Source organism: Poecilia formosa, unplaced genomic scaffold, assembly GCF_000485575.1.
Source record: "Poecilia formosa unplaced genomic scaffold, Poecilia_formosa-5.1.2 Scaffold186, whole genome shotgun sequence".
NCBI classification, from domain to species: domain Eukaryota; kingdom Metazoa; phylum Chordata; class Actinopteri; order Cyprinodontiformes; family Poeciliidae; genus Poecilia; species Poecilia formosa.
Window position 1 is genome coordinate 356,667 of NW_006800125.1, and position 16,977 is coordinate 373,643.

General features: G+C 40.4%; 1 protein-coding gene across 8 annotated transcripts in view; it reads left to right on the plus strand.

Annotated features, from left to right (window-relative positions):
* LOC103147623 (low-density lipoprotein receptor-related protein 1-like) overlaps positions 1–16,977 on the plus strand; it is a 108,092-nt gene that overhangs the window by 44,370 nt on the left and 46,745 nt on the right. For all 8 annotated transcript variants that reach the window (XM_016678637.1, XM_016678633.1, XM_016678635.1 and 5 more), the window contains exons 7-15: positions 6,848–7,010; positions 8,822–9,044; positions 10,132–10,321; positions 10,417–10,560; positions 12,264–12,500; positions 12,943–13,123; positions 14,087–14,309; positions 15,410–15,599; positions 15,677–15,802. In XM_016678637.1, coding sequence (XP_016534123.1) covers positions 6,848–7,010; positions 8,822–9,044; positions 10,132–10,321; positions 10,417–10,560; positions 12,264–12,500; positions 12,943–13,123; positions 14,087–14,309; positions 15,410–15,599; positions 15,677–15,802 — 1,677 coding nt within the window. The remainder of the gene's footprint in view (positions 1–6,847; positions 7,011–8,821; positions 9,045–10,131; positions 10,322–10,416; positions 10,561–12,263; positions 12,501–12,942; positions 13,124–14,086; positions 14,310–15,409; positions 15,600–15,676; positions 15,803–16,977) is intronic.

The window sequence follows — 16,977 nt, forward strand, 5'->3', positions numbered from 1 at the left end:
AGCTACTGAAATAGGATTTTCGTTTTTCCTAATGGTACATCTGGGGAATAAATTTAGTTGCAGCTGCAAGGAAAATATCAAATGCTTTTATTGCAGCTGCAACTCTATTAACACTAAGAATTAGAAAATACTGAACTATAAACATGGCTTTATGTCACTGCCTTCTCTCCATCCTTCTTTTTGCCTGTTTTTCTTCGGGCCGTTCGTTTCCTTCCTTTTTTCTGTTCTCACTTGTGTTCTTATTTCTGTCCGTCCTTGTCTCCATTTTTTCTTGTCTTTCCATATGTGCTTATTTTCATCCTTCTTCTTTTATCATTTATCTCCTTCCCTTTCTCCCCTTTTACTTCATTTTGTCTTTCTTTCTTTTCTTCGGTTTTGGCCAATGCCAGCTTTCCCTCCTCCCATTTCTGTCATTCCCTACTTTTCTGTGGTGTTCACTGCTTTCTCTCCTTTTGTCCATCTTTCTTTTCTTTCATCCTTCTTTTTGTCCATCCTTCTTTCCTCCTTCTGTCCTCCCTTCAGACATATCTGTATTTGGTTTTTGCAGCTTCCTGTGACTAGCATGTAGCCTCATTAGCTAACACCAAGCTAACCCTACCGGCTTTTCCTAACTGGAACGTAGTTTAACTGGATGGGAGCCTTCATACTGCAGGTTTGGCTCCTGCTGTCCAAGGCAAATGGAACTGGGTGTTATTTATTCATGAGAAGTGTTTCCATGCTGAGCTTTTTTTTTTTTTTTGCTTTAATTGTGTAACTGATTTTTTTTTTTCTTCTTTTTATCAAATCCCTCCAACAACATCAGACTCTCTCCCGGAGAATAAAATCAATGTCAAGAGATTACACTGATCCAAACCTAATTGTTCAAAATTAAAACAACAAAACTGCTATTGTTGTTACGAGTTTATTTTTTCTTTTGTTTTCATTCAAAACACTCCCTCGCTAATCATTTCTGTGCTCAAGGCTGAATCCCAAATAGTTTCCCGCTTGCTGCAGAAAATTTGACTGGGAGAGAAAATCCTGAATGATGAAAGCTCACAAATATACGTCAGCTTATTTAAAACATATTGGAACTGATTGCACATTTTCCCGTCTTGTCCACGGTCTTCCTGTTTCTTTGAGACAATAATTGCAAACCAAGCAGACCTGCAGAGACTTGTCTCTGCTCGCCTGCCCTCTCCGTGTGGCTACAGATTCAACACGACAGGTTTGACTTACTCGGTAGGTCAGCAGTGAAATGAAAAGTCCAAATGATGGCAGATTTGTTTTCCACTTGCTTGCGCCTTGTCATTTGGAAGCACAGTTTGTTTCTTTCATCGTGAATAATATCAGACAAGCGCAGACTGGGGAAAAAACTGTGTTGCACAAGGAGGTTAAAGCACAACACATTTGGCGTTCATAAATAAATCCCCCCTAATCGTCCTGGGCTGCCTCAAAAATATAGCATCCAGATTTTGCTGAGTTTAATTATTGCGTTGTAGTTGTAGATAAAAGTCAGTAGCTGCTGCTGTGATCCAGCTGCTCTCTCCGAAGATTTGACTGCTTACAAGTGATGAATCAAATTAAGAGGGAGTAAAATTTGCGGGAAATTCCTTCGGCTACATCTGGATTCTCCTCGCCTGTCCTCCAAACACACTGACGCCCCCGCTGGCACGCTGTGGCTCTCGCACGCAGACCCACTGACGGACTAACAGACGTATGTTTGAGAGCCCACACGGACAAAATGCAAGAAGCGTTGAGGAGCGAGGAGAGGATGTTCACAACAGGCGGTGAGAGGAAGTAATAGATAGACATCGAAACTGCTGCATCTGAGAGAGAATAAAGTATCTATATTTAATATTCCTGTTTGAATGAATTGAATAATAAGGCATCGATCTAATTAGAGCAAGTGTTACATAAGGGTAAGATAGTTGACGTTTGAACTTTTATATTTAGGATTGCTGAGACAAGTGACGTGCAACCAGACGCTCTAAAAAAAAAAAAAAAAAAAAAAAGTGTGAAAAATATGCAATATGAATTTTCTCATCTTCTTCAATAATGTGAAATGAGTCCCCAGGCTGAAGAGTTAATCTTTCCTGCTCATGCAGAGTGTAAGTGAGGAGGAGGAGGAGGAGGAGGAGGAGCAGGTTTATGCTCACAGTCAGCGAGGATCCAGCAGCAACCAATGGCAGGGTTGAACATTACAGGAAGTTATGCACATGTGGTTGGAGTGAGTCAAGACCTCAGTATGCCACAGATGAGCAGTCCAGATGTTTACCCTCCCCCTCTCCGCGTCCTTCCTGCTTGTCTTTCATAGCGATTACTTTTACTGTATTTTGTCAAACCCTTCATCGTTGATGGTTAGGCTTTTACGTAACGAGCAAACATAAACTCGTGGGCCATATTTAAGTGTTTTCTGCCATTTCTGACGTTTTTGTACACATTGGTGTGAAACACTGAAACATTAAAAAATAGCAGCATAAGCTTCTAATCTGAGTTCCTGTTTTCAGTTGTATAAATCTGTTTGCGTTTTGATTTTTGAAATTCTCATGCCAGAAAATTAGCTATGAGACATGAACAAGAAAACTCATGTGGTGCTTAACACAAAATGGGACCAAACATGGGGACTGTGGCCCTTGGCACCATCCATACAGCATGACAATTAGTTGTAGAAGTATTACATGTTGCACATTGAAATAGTAAACATTAATTGGGATTTATTGTAACAAACAAGCAAATCAGATGCATGATTGCTTAGAGTAAAGGAAGATGCATTGTGGGTTTTTGTTTAGCCTCCTTTACTCTAATACCCCTAAATTAAATTCAGTACAGCCTGTTCCCTTCAGATGCCACAGATTTGGTAATGGAGCTCAAATGTGTGAAGTGTAGCTTCAGTGTAAATCTCGCTGTTCATTGAGGATGAGAACAAATAACTTATTAACTTGTCTGCAAAAATAATGTGTGGAGGACAACTTTCATTGTAAAAACTGGCAGCAGAATCATGCTGAGGAAATGTTTTTTTTCCCCCAGAAGGTCAGAGTTAATAGAAATATGATGTAAGGTCATCCACAGTGAAGGCTGTTAAAGCAGCGGTCATCAAACTTTCTGCCACGCAAAAAAAATATGTAAATGTAAAGCATTTAATAGTACAATCTGTCTTTATTGTCCATTAATTTGGGCTCCAAAGCAAATCACCTCGCACAGTTTGATAATCCATCCTGCACTATTTTGTCTGTTTCATAGTTACTAAACGTTTTAGTCTGTTGCTGAATTACACCGTCTGAGGTTCATAGTCACTAAAAAGTGAGCGGTTTTGGGTACATGGAGGCTGATCTCCGAGCTGTCACTAAGTCCTCTCTCCCTGCTTGTACTGCAGAGCTACAGTACAGCTGCTGCTCTTGCTTCGGCCTGACACTGGTCTAAAATCTCCTTATGAGGTTATGGGAACTCAAAAGGACAGCCAGTCAGCGCAATTTCTAAATCATCTTTTCCCTCCGACTCTTCGGTCAGCTTTAAGCTTTCTATCCTTGCCTACTTTCTCCATTTTTATACATTTTTTTTACTCAGCAGTTTGCTCTACACCATCAAATCCCCCCTCCAGTTTAGTGGGGGTTTCATTTTACAATCGGTATCACAGAAACATTAGCTTCAATAAAAAGGATTTGACTAGCTCCACTTCTTTTGCATTTCGATTTAGGCTGAGTAAAAAGAAAAAAAAAAAAAGAAAGAAAGGGCGGGGGGCAGAGTGTTTTTTTCTTTTTCTCTTTTCCTTTTAAACGAGACAGAACAGAGAGGACGAAAACACAGAAAAGGATCTGTTTTCCGAGAAGACGACTAGGTGAAGAAAGCAGCTGGTTCTGTTTTTTTAATTACGCCATGCTTTCTTTATAGCATAGTTTCAGACAGACAGAGCTGCACTTAATGAATCCAGACTCTATTCCCGCCTCTGGGGAGACGGCGAAGGGGAGGGATGATGCAGCGAGGACGAGAGGCAACAGAAAAGTTTCCTGATTCGCTGCCATTTTGGTTCACAAACAGAGCAGAAGAGGCGACCTGTGTGCAAAGGAGCCCGTATATTTCGAGTGCAATTTTCTAATATTTCACATTCGCCCCTTTTCCTCTCCCTTGCATTAGTTTTCGTTACGTAATCAGTGAGAGTGATCTGCCGAGCACCTGGAATGACTTAAACTGAAATAACTCAGAGCTGCTTTGCAATCAGTTCCCAGATTCCCATAAACCTCAGAAATTTTGTTGCTGCGTAGCCAAGTTTCCAAAGTTGAGATACGATTCCCCCCCATCTCCCCACTGTTTTCTGGTTTTTTTTTTTTTTTTACATTTTCACCAGTTTTTTTTTGTTGTTATCTTGCTACTTTTTGTCTTAAGGTAACTTTAATTTAACCCAGAATATTGGAAGATATTCATGTTTCTCAAGCTGCACAGAAAAAAATAAATAAATAAAAAAAAGTGTGAGTTTTTTGTAAAGTCCAGAATTCTCAACCGGATGTTCTCAGTTTTATTGGTCTTTAATGTCCAGTTTTATTCGGACTGTTGCACTGAGAAATGTGCTCCATCATTTCCTGTGTTTAGAAACATAATGTGTTCCTTCCCTGGTCAGAGGAATGGATTCTCTGGTCTCCACTGAAACACTGCAGGACTGGATCGGGCTGGAAAACAAACCACCGCGTTGGATCGCCGTCCTCACCACTGAGCTTTGCGCAAACACAAGAGTCTGAAGACTACGAATGCGACTCTGACGTTTGTGTGTCAGAAAGGCTCTGTGGAGAGCTGAGCTGGCAGCAGCTGTGAAAATACAAGTCCTTGTGGCTTGTGAAGCCCTCCTCCCAACATTTTTCTTGCACCTCATCTAAATTCTTTACTGTATGCAAAAGTATAGGTTTCGCAAACTGGGGATTTTTGATATGGGCCGTGCGGGCAGTCGCCCAGGAAAGCACAAGAAAGGAGCGCATGAGTACCAGATTTAAAAAAAATATACAGTTATTTGCAAGTTTTATTTATGTACTTTTATTTATGTACTTGAAGTCAGTGGGGAGTTGGTATCCCTGTGTGTTATCGTCCTTCATCCTCGAAAAGCTGGTCTCCAAGAAAAAAAAAAGAAAAAAAACAGTGACAAACCGAGAAGCTGAGATTGTAAATGTTTCATTATGTTTTAAACTGAATTTAGCAATAAAAATATCGGTCAAATTTGAAAGTACTTTGGTATTCATAGCAGTGAAGGGAATGCAAGAAACTGCAGGTGTTGAGCAACCACTTGGAGGCTGCTGGGGGAGATTGCTGATCTTAATCCAATCTTGTATCTAAATAAACTTAATGTCCATGGAAATCCCACAAGCGGGACTCCTGAGATATTATCCATACATATAATGTTTGGTCTGACTGGTGTAGATTTGACTGATGTTGGAACGAATGAGGGCAGCCACATGCATCAAGAAGCTTCTGATTGCCCAAGAAAGACTCTTCCAAAGCTCCAGAGGAGCGCTGATGTTGTGCGCAAAGTGTTATAAAATGATGCCTTTACCTTCCATCCAGTAATAGGTGTAGGATTCCTACTGATGGAAGCACTGGGCTTGGGTAACTGGCAACCAGGTAGTGAAAGTGAAAGTGACTTCAGGTCTCGGGATGGAGATTCAGAGAACAGAAGCAGCACTTTGTTGTTGACGTTCTCCATCTCTTTCGTCAACTCCTGTTTGCACATGACACTTGCGTCCATGAATGGCCAGAGTTACGAAGAGGTCTCCTGATCTCTCCTCTGTGGAACATGAGTGAGATCGGGCCGAATGCGAACTCTGACCCAGAGACGATGCCCTGGATCACAAGGGGCTGCAGGAGAGGAAGCAACGGCTTCATGACTCAGTTCTGTGACCTTTCAAGCAAACGGCTTCATTTGTTTTCCACCACTCCTCCTGGGTGGGTTTTTGTCTGTCTGTTGTTTTGTATGAACAAATGGTTTCATGACGAACACACAGTTGTACATCGATGAGCTTACAGGAAAGAAGGTAACAGGACAAAACGCGCTGTTTTTGTGGTTTTGTTCTTCAGTTAGTATTTAGATCTGTTTCATGGTGAAAACACAGAAAAACCAAAGGAGACCACTGATCACTCTTTCTGCAAGATGCCTAGTCAAAGTTTTATTAACTTAGTTTGATATTAGGCATTATTAAGATTGTTAAGCAGGAATAATAACATATACATCAAACTGTTTACTATCTTAAAGTTTTCAGAATGCAGTGCTGCGAACAAGTTTTTAATTTAGGGATCGCTTTTGCTTCTTGTCATACTTGTTTCTGACGAAGACAACAGGAGCAAATGTGGATGATGAGTTCATTTAATTAAGGAAATAAAATAACTATCTAAAACAAACTGGCACTACGTCAGGTTCAGTATGGACTCTGACGGGGAACTCCAAAACTTTCATTTAGCTCATTTTGAGTCATTCACAAGGGAAGTTGCTGCAGTGCTGCGAAGCTCAGGCTTCTCCTGCAAAACCTTCTGGTAGAAAGCAAGATCCATAGTCCCATCATTTGTGCTAAACCCTGAAGCAAAGAAGTCACAGACCATCACTCCACCACTACTGTGGTCTTTCATGATTTCCTGGATGAGTTCACAATGTGCTTTTGGAGTCATTTTGGTTGGCCAGTGACTCCTGCGAAGATTCACCACTGTTTCATGTTTTCTTCATCAGAGGATAACAACTTTCACTGTGGTTTGCTGGAGTCCCAGTTCCTGAGAGATGGCCTTTATTTTCCCACAGACGTCAGGCTTATCTGTTGTTTTTAGAAATAATGACTCTACATCACCTTGCACCTCCTGTGTCCCCTCATGTCCACTCATCTCTTCTGTTTTTCTATTCCAGATGTGGAACAAATGGCCATTGACTGGCTCACCGGAAACTTCTACTTTGTGGATGACGTGGACGACAGGATCTTTGTGTGTGACAAGCAGGGGCAGACATGCGTCACCCTCCTGGACCAGGAGCTGTACAACCCTAAAGGCATCGCTCTGGACCCCAACATGGGGTCAGTACACATCTAGATATCTCCAGCTCTGTGAACCTCATCCCCGTTGTTTTACATGTGAGGAAAAGTTTGATGAAAACTCAAGTCTGTTAGAGGCGACTGGACTAATGCCATCTTTCTACAACATGATTAGCTCTGAAACATCTTATTAAAAATGAACTGGAAGGGGTAACTGAATACTTGAACGTTGGGTAATTGAGTACAGATGTTTTGTTTGAGCCACGAGTGCCTGACTGCGTAGGTTTTGAGCATAAAAGTATGTTTTCACTCCAACCCTGTTGTTTATAACAAAATGCTCCATCTGCTGTATCAGCAAATGTGTGCATATTTATGTAAGACTGTCAGGTTAAGTTGAGATTTTGGGTTTTCCAGGAAAGATGAGTTCCTATGAGTCAGTGTTTGTGAACGTGCAAAAGAGAATTTTGGGAAGTTGCGTAAAAGCTGGCAATTATTTATTATTGCTTATTTGGTGAGGTTTTTTTTTTTTTTTTCTAGTTATGCAACACAGAAATGTTGTTTATTAGCACATTTTCAGCATCTGTGTGAGCAAGAACTTGTAAATCAAGTCAAAGATTTGACTGCACAGATATATTTTTATACACTCTTAAGGATTATGAATGTCATATTTAATTTGAAACTTTAAACATCAAACATCTGCAACAAATAAAAAAGATGGTGGAACAATGATAAAATAATGTTGACATCCAAGTTTAGATTTGAGTTGTAGATTTATAGAAGTTGGAAAAGTCACTTTTTAAAAATTCAGAATCAAATATGAGTACCAGAGTACCAATTATTATTATGTGTTGCTACTTTGCATAGAAGATTATCTAAAACAAAAATATGTCACAATGTCCTGTCCAAGAAAATGATCCAAGAATATCATAAACTGGAGACTTTCTTATGGTAATAAAATTAATTTATATCTTATATCAATATTGATATTCCAGACTGCAAAAATTTTGATCTGCCCAACTGAGTGAGCAAAGACAAAGTTTTTGGACCACAGTGTCATAAAGCAAGGGGAGGCTTTGAAAACCCAAGGAAACTGGACAAGTACGGTGGTGGCAGCATCATCCTGTGTCTTGCATTTAGTGCTACTGATGAAGAGCTTCAACTGTAATTTGATCACATAAAGGCTAGTGCCTCAAACTATCGGGCATCTCAACAGGACAGCTACTACAAACATAGATAAAAACTGGTTTTGTAATAGATGCAACTTGTAGATCTTAATTTTCTAGAGTGGCACTGACCTCCACTCTGGACTTTAAAAGCAGGTTGGTGCTGGGGAAGCAATTCAACTCCACTGATTCAGACAAGAAAACTGGTTCACTCTCCAGACAGAGTCAGTCCAGAAACTAAACGACGATTATAAAACAGTGAGTGATTGAGGTGCATTTAACAAAATATGATGTGTGCATATATTTCAGCTTGTGTGCATAACTGTGATCCTGTCAGAGTTCGAGGGGGAAAAAAATCACTGAAGTTGTTGCAGAATAATTCTACCTTTAAAAGAGAGCAGTGGAAATAAACAATTAAAGACCTCACATATCATAATAATAAAAGCTCCCACCAGATTACAGACTTGCTAGGTTTCAGATCAGAATCATAATAACAAATCTGACAATTTTATTGGAATGAACACCCAGTTAAATAACTCGTATATACTTCAAAAGTACAGCTGTCTGTTTCCTTTTGTATGTTTCTCTTTTGCACGTGCAGTACAGCCACGTCGATATCGTATTTTCAGCGTCCGTCTCTCTGTACGTCTTTCTGTCCTCGCTCAGCCTGTGACGGTTTTGTTTCTGCAGGAAGGTGTTCTTCACAGATTACGGTCAGATCCCCAAAGTGGAGCGCTGCGACATGGACGGCCAGAACCGCACCAAGCTCGTCGACAGCAAGATCGTGTTCCCCCACGGCATCACGCTGGACCTCGTCAGCAGGCTGGTGTACTGGGCCGACGCCTACCTGGACTACATCGAGGTGGTGGACTACGAGGGCAAGAACAGGCACACCATCATCCAGGGGCTGCTGGTGAGACCAGGAGATTGTCGCTTTTGAATGTTTGCATTTGCGATTCATTATGAGCTTTAAAAAAAAAAACCATCCAGCATCTCTTAGAGTTTCCCATATGTCTTTAATACTTCAAATATTACCCCTGCGCACTCCTGTAAAGGGCTCTTAGCAAGTGAATTATGAGCAGAGAGAAGATCTGGGTCATTTGCCTTTTCATTAGACAGGCTGAATAACGATGTCCGGTGCTGACGCTGCTAATGCAGCTGCACTGCTGATGCACAGTGGCTCTTAAAGCTTGCTAGGACGTTAACAGCTTTCCTGTTCTGACTGACACAAACAAACAAATAAACAAACACTAGAGGCTTTTGTCTGCCGTTGCTTTCATACGACTCATTTTGGCAGAACATACAGCGACTTGCAAAAAATACTCACACATTTTGTCACATTACAAACACAAACTTCAAAGTGTTTTGTTGTCTGATGGACCAACACGAAGCAGCACATGATGATGAAGTGGAGGGAAAATGACGCATGGTTTTCAACACTTCTGCAAGTAAGAGTGTGAAAAGTCTACACCTAGCCCCCCCATATGAAATCCAGTGCTGAGGTCAGAGGTCACCAAGTAAATAAATAGAGACTCATCTGTTAATGTGACCTCAAAAATGAATACCTGGAAGTTTTATTTTTTTTTATCAGAATTGTATCTGTACAATGAAAGTATTCTTCTCTTAGTTAATCAGAGAACTATAGATCAGAGTAAAAGAGAAACGTGTATCTTTTCAATATTTAGCATGATGTCACTTTGCTTCAAACCAATTCACGGGACGTCACTTCAGAGAAGATTTTTCTTTTTTTATTTGACCTACAGAATAACTTTAATTAACTCCTTTGACAGGCTTACAGAACAATTATTGTATGAGAGAAACATTTGTTAATCTCGTATTTTAAATCTAATCAACCCTTCAGATCGAGGTGATTCGACTGCTAAGTAGATTGGACTTCTGCTGTTATTAATCTATAAACATATGGCTTAAGTAAAGCTTTATTTAGTGATTTCCACTGAGTGCCATCGCATCATGCTCTGTTTTTTCTTATTTCATTTTAGATTGAGCATCTGTACGGGTTGACAGTGTTTGAAAACTATCTGTACGCCACCAACTCAGACAATGCCAACATGCAGCCTAAGACCAGTGTGATCAGGATCAACCGCTTCAACAGCACAGACTACCAAGTGGTGACCCGAGTGGACAAAGGGGGCGCTCTGCATGTGTACCACCAGAGACGTCAGCCTCCAGGTGCTCGTGAACGCTAACGCTGCCGCATATTTTGTCAGTCGTTATCCACTACAACAGCCCCCTCACGTCTTATTTCGCCCTCCCCTGGTTTCCAGTGCGCAGCCACGCGTGCGAGGTGGATCAGCTTGGGAAGGCCGGAGGCTGCTCCGACCTCTGTCTCCTGGGAAACGGACACAAGACCCGGACGTGCCGCTGCCGCTCTGGATTCAGTCTAGGCAGTGATGGGAAGTCCTGCAAGAGTAAGTGAGACTCCAGTTTGAGTAAGTCAGAGGTCGAGTTAAAGTCAACAATCACTTAACTGTCTGCTGACTCAGACTTTTACCCAGAATGCCCTCATTCTGATGCTGCGAGGCTTGAGGAGCAGTAGAGTCGTTTCCTACAGATACTCTCATGAGAAGTTCTTAGTTTTGCCGTGGTTTCAGTTCAGCATTTTAGCTGAAATTTTGGAAAAGTTAAAGTAATCCAATATCTTTATATATTTTGGATTATAACTAAATCATCTTAGGTAATTGCATTTTTTTCCTCCCAAGTATTAGACTTTACTCACTCTTCTGATGTCTAAAAAACGTCTCCTTCCCTCCTCCTTTTCCTTTTTTCTTGTGTCCTTCATTCCTTCCTTTGTCGTTCCTTTTTCCACTTTGTTTCCCTCTTTTCAACTTGTCTTTCTATCTTTGTGTAATTTCTTTGTTTCTTATACCACCTTGTTTTCCTTCCTAGTGACATCCTACCCAACCTATTTAGTTCTCTTTCCTTCTTTTGTCATTTTGTCTTAGCCTCCTTGTCTCTTATTTCAACCTACTTACTTACTTCCTCCCTTCTTTCCTCCCTAGTGCTAGTATTTTATGCTGAATAATTCTATGCTTTAAAGAAATTTAAAAGACTGACAGATATGCAACACTTAATCGAGAATAGAATGGAGAGACTTAAAAATGTGTACAGTCCTCTTCTCTCTAAACCTGGTCCACCTGATGTAGAAAAAAAATCCCTATATAAAAAATAAGTTGATTTTTATTGCAGCTGCATAATCTCACACTGAAAACCCCAAAAACCTATCCTTTAATTTGAGAACATTTGTTTAGTGGGGAAAATCCCTCATTAAGAAATAATTGAAACATAATGCTGTGGGCCTGTTTCTCTTCTAAAGGCACTTTAATCCTTGATGAAATCTTAGATATACCAAGAAACGTTGAATTCGAATCGTGTTGGTTCTACAAGAAATCTGAAAATATGTCCTTATGTAGTTGTTCAGCAAGATAATGATGAAAAACTATATGGTCAAATGAAAACAAAAATAGTTCAGAAGAAACAAAACATCTTCAGACAAAAATATTTTTTCTTTTAAAGTCCATAATATGACTGCTAATAATAGTGGAGAACAAATAAATAGCCACATGTCCTCAAGTTTAAAACCTATCAGCATTTATTTCTCACATCAACGGCGCTGTAATGTATTTATTTCTTTTCTAACTAACTAATGCTGTTCAGCAGATCTTTGGCGGCTCGAAGGACTTATGATATTTTTGCATGTAGGCAAATATGTGGCTTGAGCTCAGAATGAAATACAAACTATGGATCCGTTGAAAATCAGCTTTGTTAACTCGAAACAACGTTGAGCTTGGATGAAGGTTGTTTACAGGTTCTCTGTTGAAAGAACAGAATTAGCTCTAATTTCCACTTGGAGCTGTTGGCTGTGTTCAGAAAGATGTTTTAGCTTTTCATGCAGCATTAGCAGCTTTATTAATCTGCCTACTCCTAAATCCACAGAACTGATTTAACCAAGGGCAACCCATTATCTTTCCAATTTGGCACTGCTTGCAAATCTTAACTCTTTTAGTTCATTTGTGTTGTGACGGTTCTGGGGGGAACTACTGCTTTTTTTACGTTTGGTGTCAGATAAATAACTGTGTCAGTTTTAAGCCGCGCTTGTCTTGTTTTGCTGCAGAGCCTGAACACGAACTCTTCCTGGTCTACGGTAAAGGCCGCCCGGGTGTCATCAGGGGGATGGATATAAAGGCGAAGGTACCAGACGAGTACATGATCCCGATCGAGAACCTGATGAACCCCAGAGCTCTCGACTTCCATGCAGAGAGCGAGTTCATTTACTTTGCCGACGCCACAAGCTACATCATTGGGCGACAGAAGATTGATGGGACAGAGAGGGACACTATCCTGAAAGAAGGTATAACTAAGTTAAGACTGAAATATTTGTGCAGAGGATTTTACAGTCCATGTAGAAGAAAAATATTTAAATTTAATGGGGAGACTTATTCCAGTGCGATGACATTTGCGGCAGTTTTAGGTTAACTGTGTCTCGCAAACATTGTGTTAGTCTTTTAGGATTGCACGATTTTTGCTGAGGCTGAAATTTACAAAGACGCACAAAAAAATGAATGTTCTTTTACTTTTTCTGAATGCATGATTTAGACTTAGGAATATTGCATTTCACAGAGAGAGTAAATTTACATCACATAATAATCAGAGTTGGAAAAAGACATCGTCTTCAATTTTGCAAACACAGGAAAACAACCAGAAAAATGTTGAAACTGATTTTGGAAATGCCATGTTATATAATGCAGCACTTGATATCTACCCACCTTCAAGTTTGTTCACGTTTGTTTCAGGGATCCACACAGTCGAGGGTATTGCTGTGGACTGGATGGCCGACAATTTGTACTGGACAGATGACGGGCCCAAGAAGACCATTAGCGTAGCTCGGCTGGAAAAGGCTTCGCAGACCCGCAAAACCCTCATCGAGGGGAAAATGACTCATCCTCGTGCCATTGTGGTGGATCCTCTTCACGGGTATGGGTGGACACACACACACGCACGCACACACACACGCACACACACACCCACACACACACACACACACACACACGCATACACAGAGAGAGCGAGAGATGAGGTGGGCGGGAGGGAGTTTGATGCTTTTGTTCGACTAAAAGAACTTCAATCCAGAGCTGCGGTTGTTTCATCTGTGTGGATCAAGAGAGCTAACTCATGCTCCATCTACAAAAAAAGATTTCTATTATTCATCTTGTTGTTTATGTCATCTTTATATCCCACGGAGAGGCATTTGTCATGCTTTCAATCTGTGTTTCTGGCTGTTGTTACAATGCATTCTGATGCTCCCCCCCTTTTGATTATTACTCATGGATTTCCTCCACCAGATGATCCACATGCAGGCGTTTCTATCGCTCACCGGATCGAGCCGCACTCAATCTTTGTGTCTTGTCGCTAAAAAGCTACCGGCTTTCTTTTTAAAATCATACATTTGCAAACACGTTGTTTAGATTGGTAGTGACAGCATGATGTGTGTCCGCACACCTCCCAGGAGAAAGGCCCTCGCTTCCACTAATGCACATAATCCATCAGGCTCAGAAAGAGGAAAGAGGTGGGGGGAGGTTCGTTGAAAGGAAAGGATGAGAAGGAGAGACGGAAGAAAGAAAAATGAAATTTTAATGATTATACCTGCCATGTTCCCAGGAGCTGAGGTGTTTTCAGACCTAGTTAATTGCTTGCAGCCTGTTTTTTTTGTACATCAGTGACTTGATTGACAAGTCCTGGAGTAATTAACTAATTGAGGATAAATAATGATTTATTATTTTGCCAGTTTGCGCTGTGTAACCATTCCCTTTGGGTGGTCTGGAGATTTTTCTAAAGCTCTACATATGTTTGAAACTCTTTAAAAAAAAGACCAGATAAATATTGTATGTCAATCAATCAATCAATCAATCAATGACTGATGCTGTTGTGCTTCATCAGGTGGATGTATTGGACAGACTGGGAGGAGGACCCCAAAGAGAGCAAAAGAGGCAAAATTGAGCGGGCCTGGATGGATGGCTCAAACAGAAACGTCTTCCTGACTAGCAAAACGGTGCTGTGGCCCAACGGGCTCAGTCTGGACATCCCGCAGGGCATCCTCTACTGGGTGGACGCCTACTACGACCGGATCGAGATGGTCTACCTCAACAACTCCGGGCGAAAGGTCTGACCGCCACGTCGTCAGAATGTTCTCACAGCGACGCTCAGTCAGATCAAAACCAGGATTATGTTCTGAAAGACCAACAAACATGGGAGCTGAAATAATCAGAATTGTTCTGCAAACCCAGTGGTTTAAGGTGTTTGTAGCTTTGTTGGGCAAATTTTAATAGATTTAAAATAAATAACCTAGAAGCAGATGGTTAATATTCTATAAATGAATTTTAAAAAATTAGGTAACATTTACTTAATATCATTTTAAAATGCTACTTCAGTAGCAGGTACATACTGACCTGTTTGTTAACATGATGGCTAGTGAATATAGACATTTGAAACAAAAAACAAAAACCTTGCTTAGAAAAGTTTTGGTCTTTCTATGGAGGTAATATTGTAGAAATATTGTAATATTTAATCTCTAACTGAGACAGATGGTTTACTTTGTATACACTGAAACTGATTGTGGGATTAGAGTATAACACATGTAGCTCACATAAACGACACTGAAATGTCACAGTCATTATCCTAGATCATTTCTTAATCTCATGCTATCCTATGCAGACACTCAGTGTTCTCTGATGAAGATCCACTCAACTTTCTACACAGCATGTTTGAAGTAGTTCAAACTGTCCAAAGTATGACCTCACTTCCGATTAATTTGACTGATTCAGCTATTTAAACTCTTGATGAAATTAATAGAACGACAGCAGAACTTTGAAGTTTCATCATAAGATGGCTGGGCAATCTTTGTGTTTACAAAACAAACAGAAACATGAGTGTTGCTATGGTGAAAAAGTGAAAAAAAGGACTTTCCACTGGTGCAGTACAACAGATTACATTTTACACACTTCATCCCAGTATTGACTCTCCATACAAAATCATCTAAATAACAGGACTTGACATAAAAACACTTAATTTCTTGATGTTTAAGTCAAACTTAAATTAGCTTGACGCACTAATAGTTAGTGGTAAGATAAGAACCGGTGTAAGCATAAGTTACTGCTTTTTCTTGATAAACCTTGATATGTTCTTTCTGTAAAAGAGATTGTTGCATGAAGCATTTTCCACCATTAAACATGAATTCCCCTCTGGCTTCTTGTCTGCCATCAGACGGTGTATGAAGGTCAAGAACTGAACCACGCCTTCGGTCTGTGCCATTATAGCCACTTCTTGTTCTGGAACGAGTACCGAAGTGGCAGCATTTACAAACTGGACACCACCACCGGCACCGCCACACTGCTTCGTAACGAGCGCCCGCCCATCTTTGAGATCCGGATGTACGACGCTCAGCAGCAGCAAGGTGCTGGACATTAGATGTGACGTAGCGTTAACTTTATGCTGTTGAGTCGCTGCTTATTTATATCCTTTGTTCTGCAGGTTCTAATGCATGTCGTGTGTACAACGGTGGCTGCAGCAGTCTGTGTCTGGCCATACCAGGAGGCAGACAATGTGCCTGTGCAGAAGACCAAATACTGGACCCGACTGACAACACCAGTTGTAAAGGTACAAAAGTTACTAAAAGGAAGGTTTTGTCATGTAAAATAATGTGATAAATTAGTTCAGTGCTTTATACCCCCTTGAGTACAACTTATATCTCTATCACTCAACTGAAATAAAATATATTAAGCTCAACTAAATACGTGTGCATAAGTGTGTGCACATGCATATAAAAAACATTTTGTTACAGCACGTCTTGATTTTATTACAGCATTTAGTGTTTTTTGCGTCAAAGTGGATGAGTAAGGCACATGTTGATGTGGTAACAATGACCCACCCTGCTTTAAAAAAATAAAAAATAAAAAAAGTCTCGAATCTATCAGGGCCTCTCCTCTGCGCAGCCTTTTCCAGACCATCAAGTCCAGGTCTGGGTTGTGTACGGATAAAATTTCTGATCTTCTGGTGAAGCAGTTCTGTGCTTGATCTGGATATGTGCTTTTGTTTGTTGTTGTCATGCTGAAAGATGCCAATAGAGAGGTGGCAGCAACTCTCTACAAACTGTGCGTAGAAAACTTATTCAAATTCAACTGGGGTAAAAAAAAAAAGTCATATTTTTTAGCTTGCTCTTTTGCACCCCCCAATTCTGATGCTGTCCACATGGCCCATATGTAACACCTCCGCTCCCCTTAATGCTTCAGAAGGCTGATGCAGTCCATGACTTTGGCTTAAAGATGCAACTAAAAAAATGTAAGGCAAAAAACCAAACTGGAACAGCTGAACTTTATTTGAGGTTAATAAAGGATTCTTAAGGTAACGGTAGGTACGTGCTGACTCTTATATCATTGAACAGGATTCTTGAAACGGTGGTTATTTCTGAGCACAACCACATCCAATGCTACGAGGTCTGCACGCATTTTAATATTCTCCTTAAAAGATTTTAAGTGTGCTCTGCGAATGAAACGTAAATGTTATGCAACACAAAAGATTCTGAAGTGATTTATTATGGTCTCATTTTTTCACAGCACAATGACTTGACATTTTAATTTATTGGTGGGTCGATGTTGTACGTCCAGTATTGGCACAAACATCTGTGATTGTGCGAGGGCTTGAAGAGTGCTTTGCTCAACTGCAGGGTGAAAATAATCAGACAATGATTAGGACTGTTTGCTCAGAGTTGAATGCACAATATACAACAACAATGACAGCTGCATATTGTAAAAGAATAAAACATGATGCTCTTT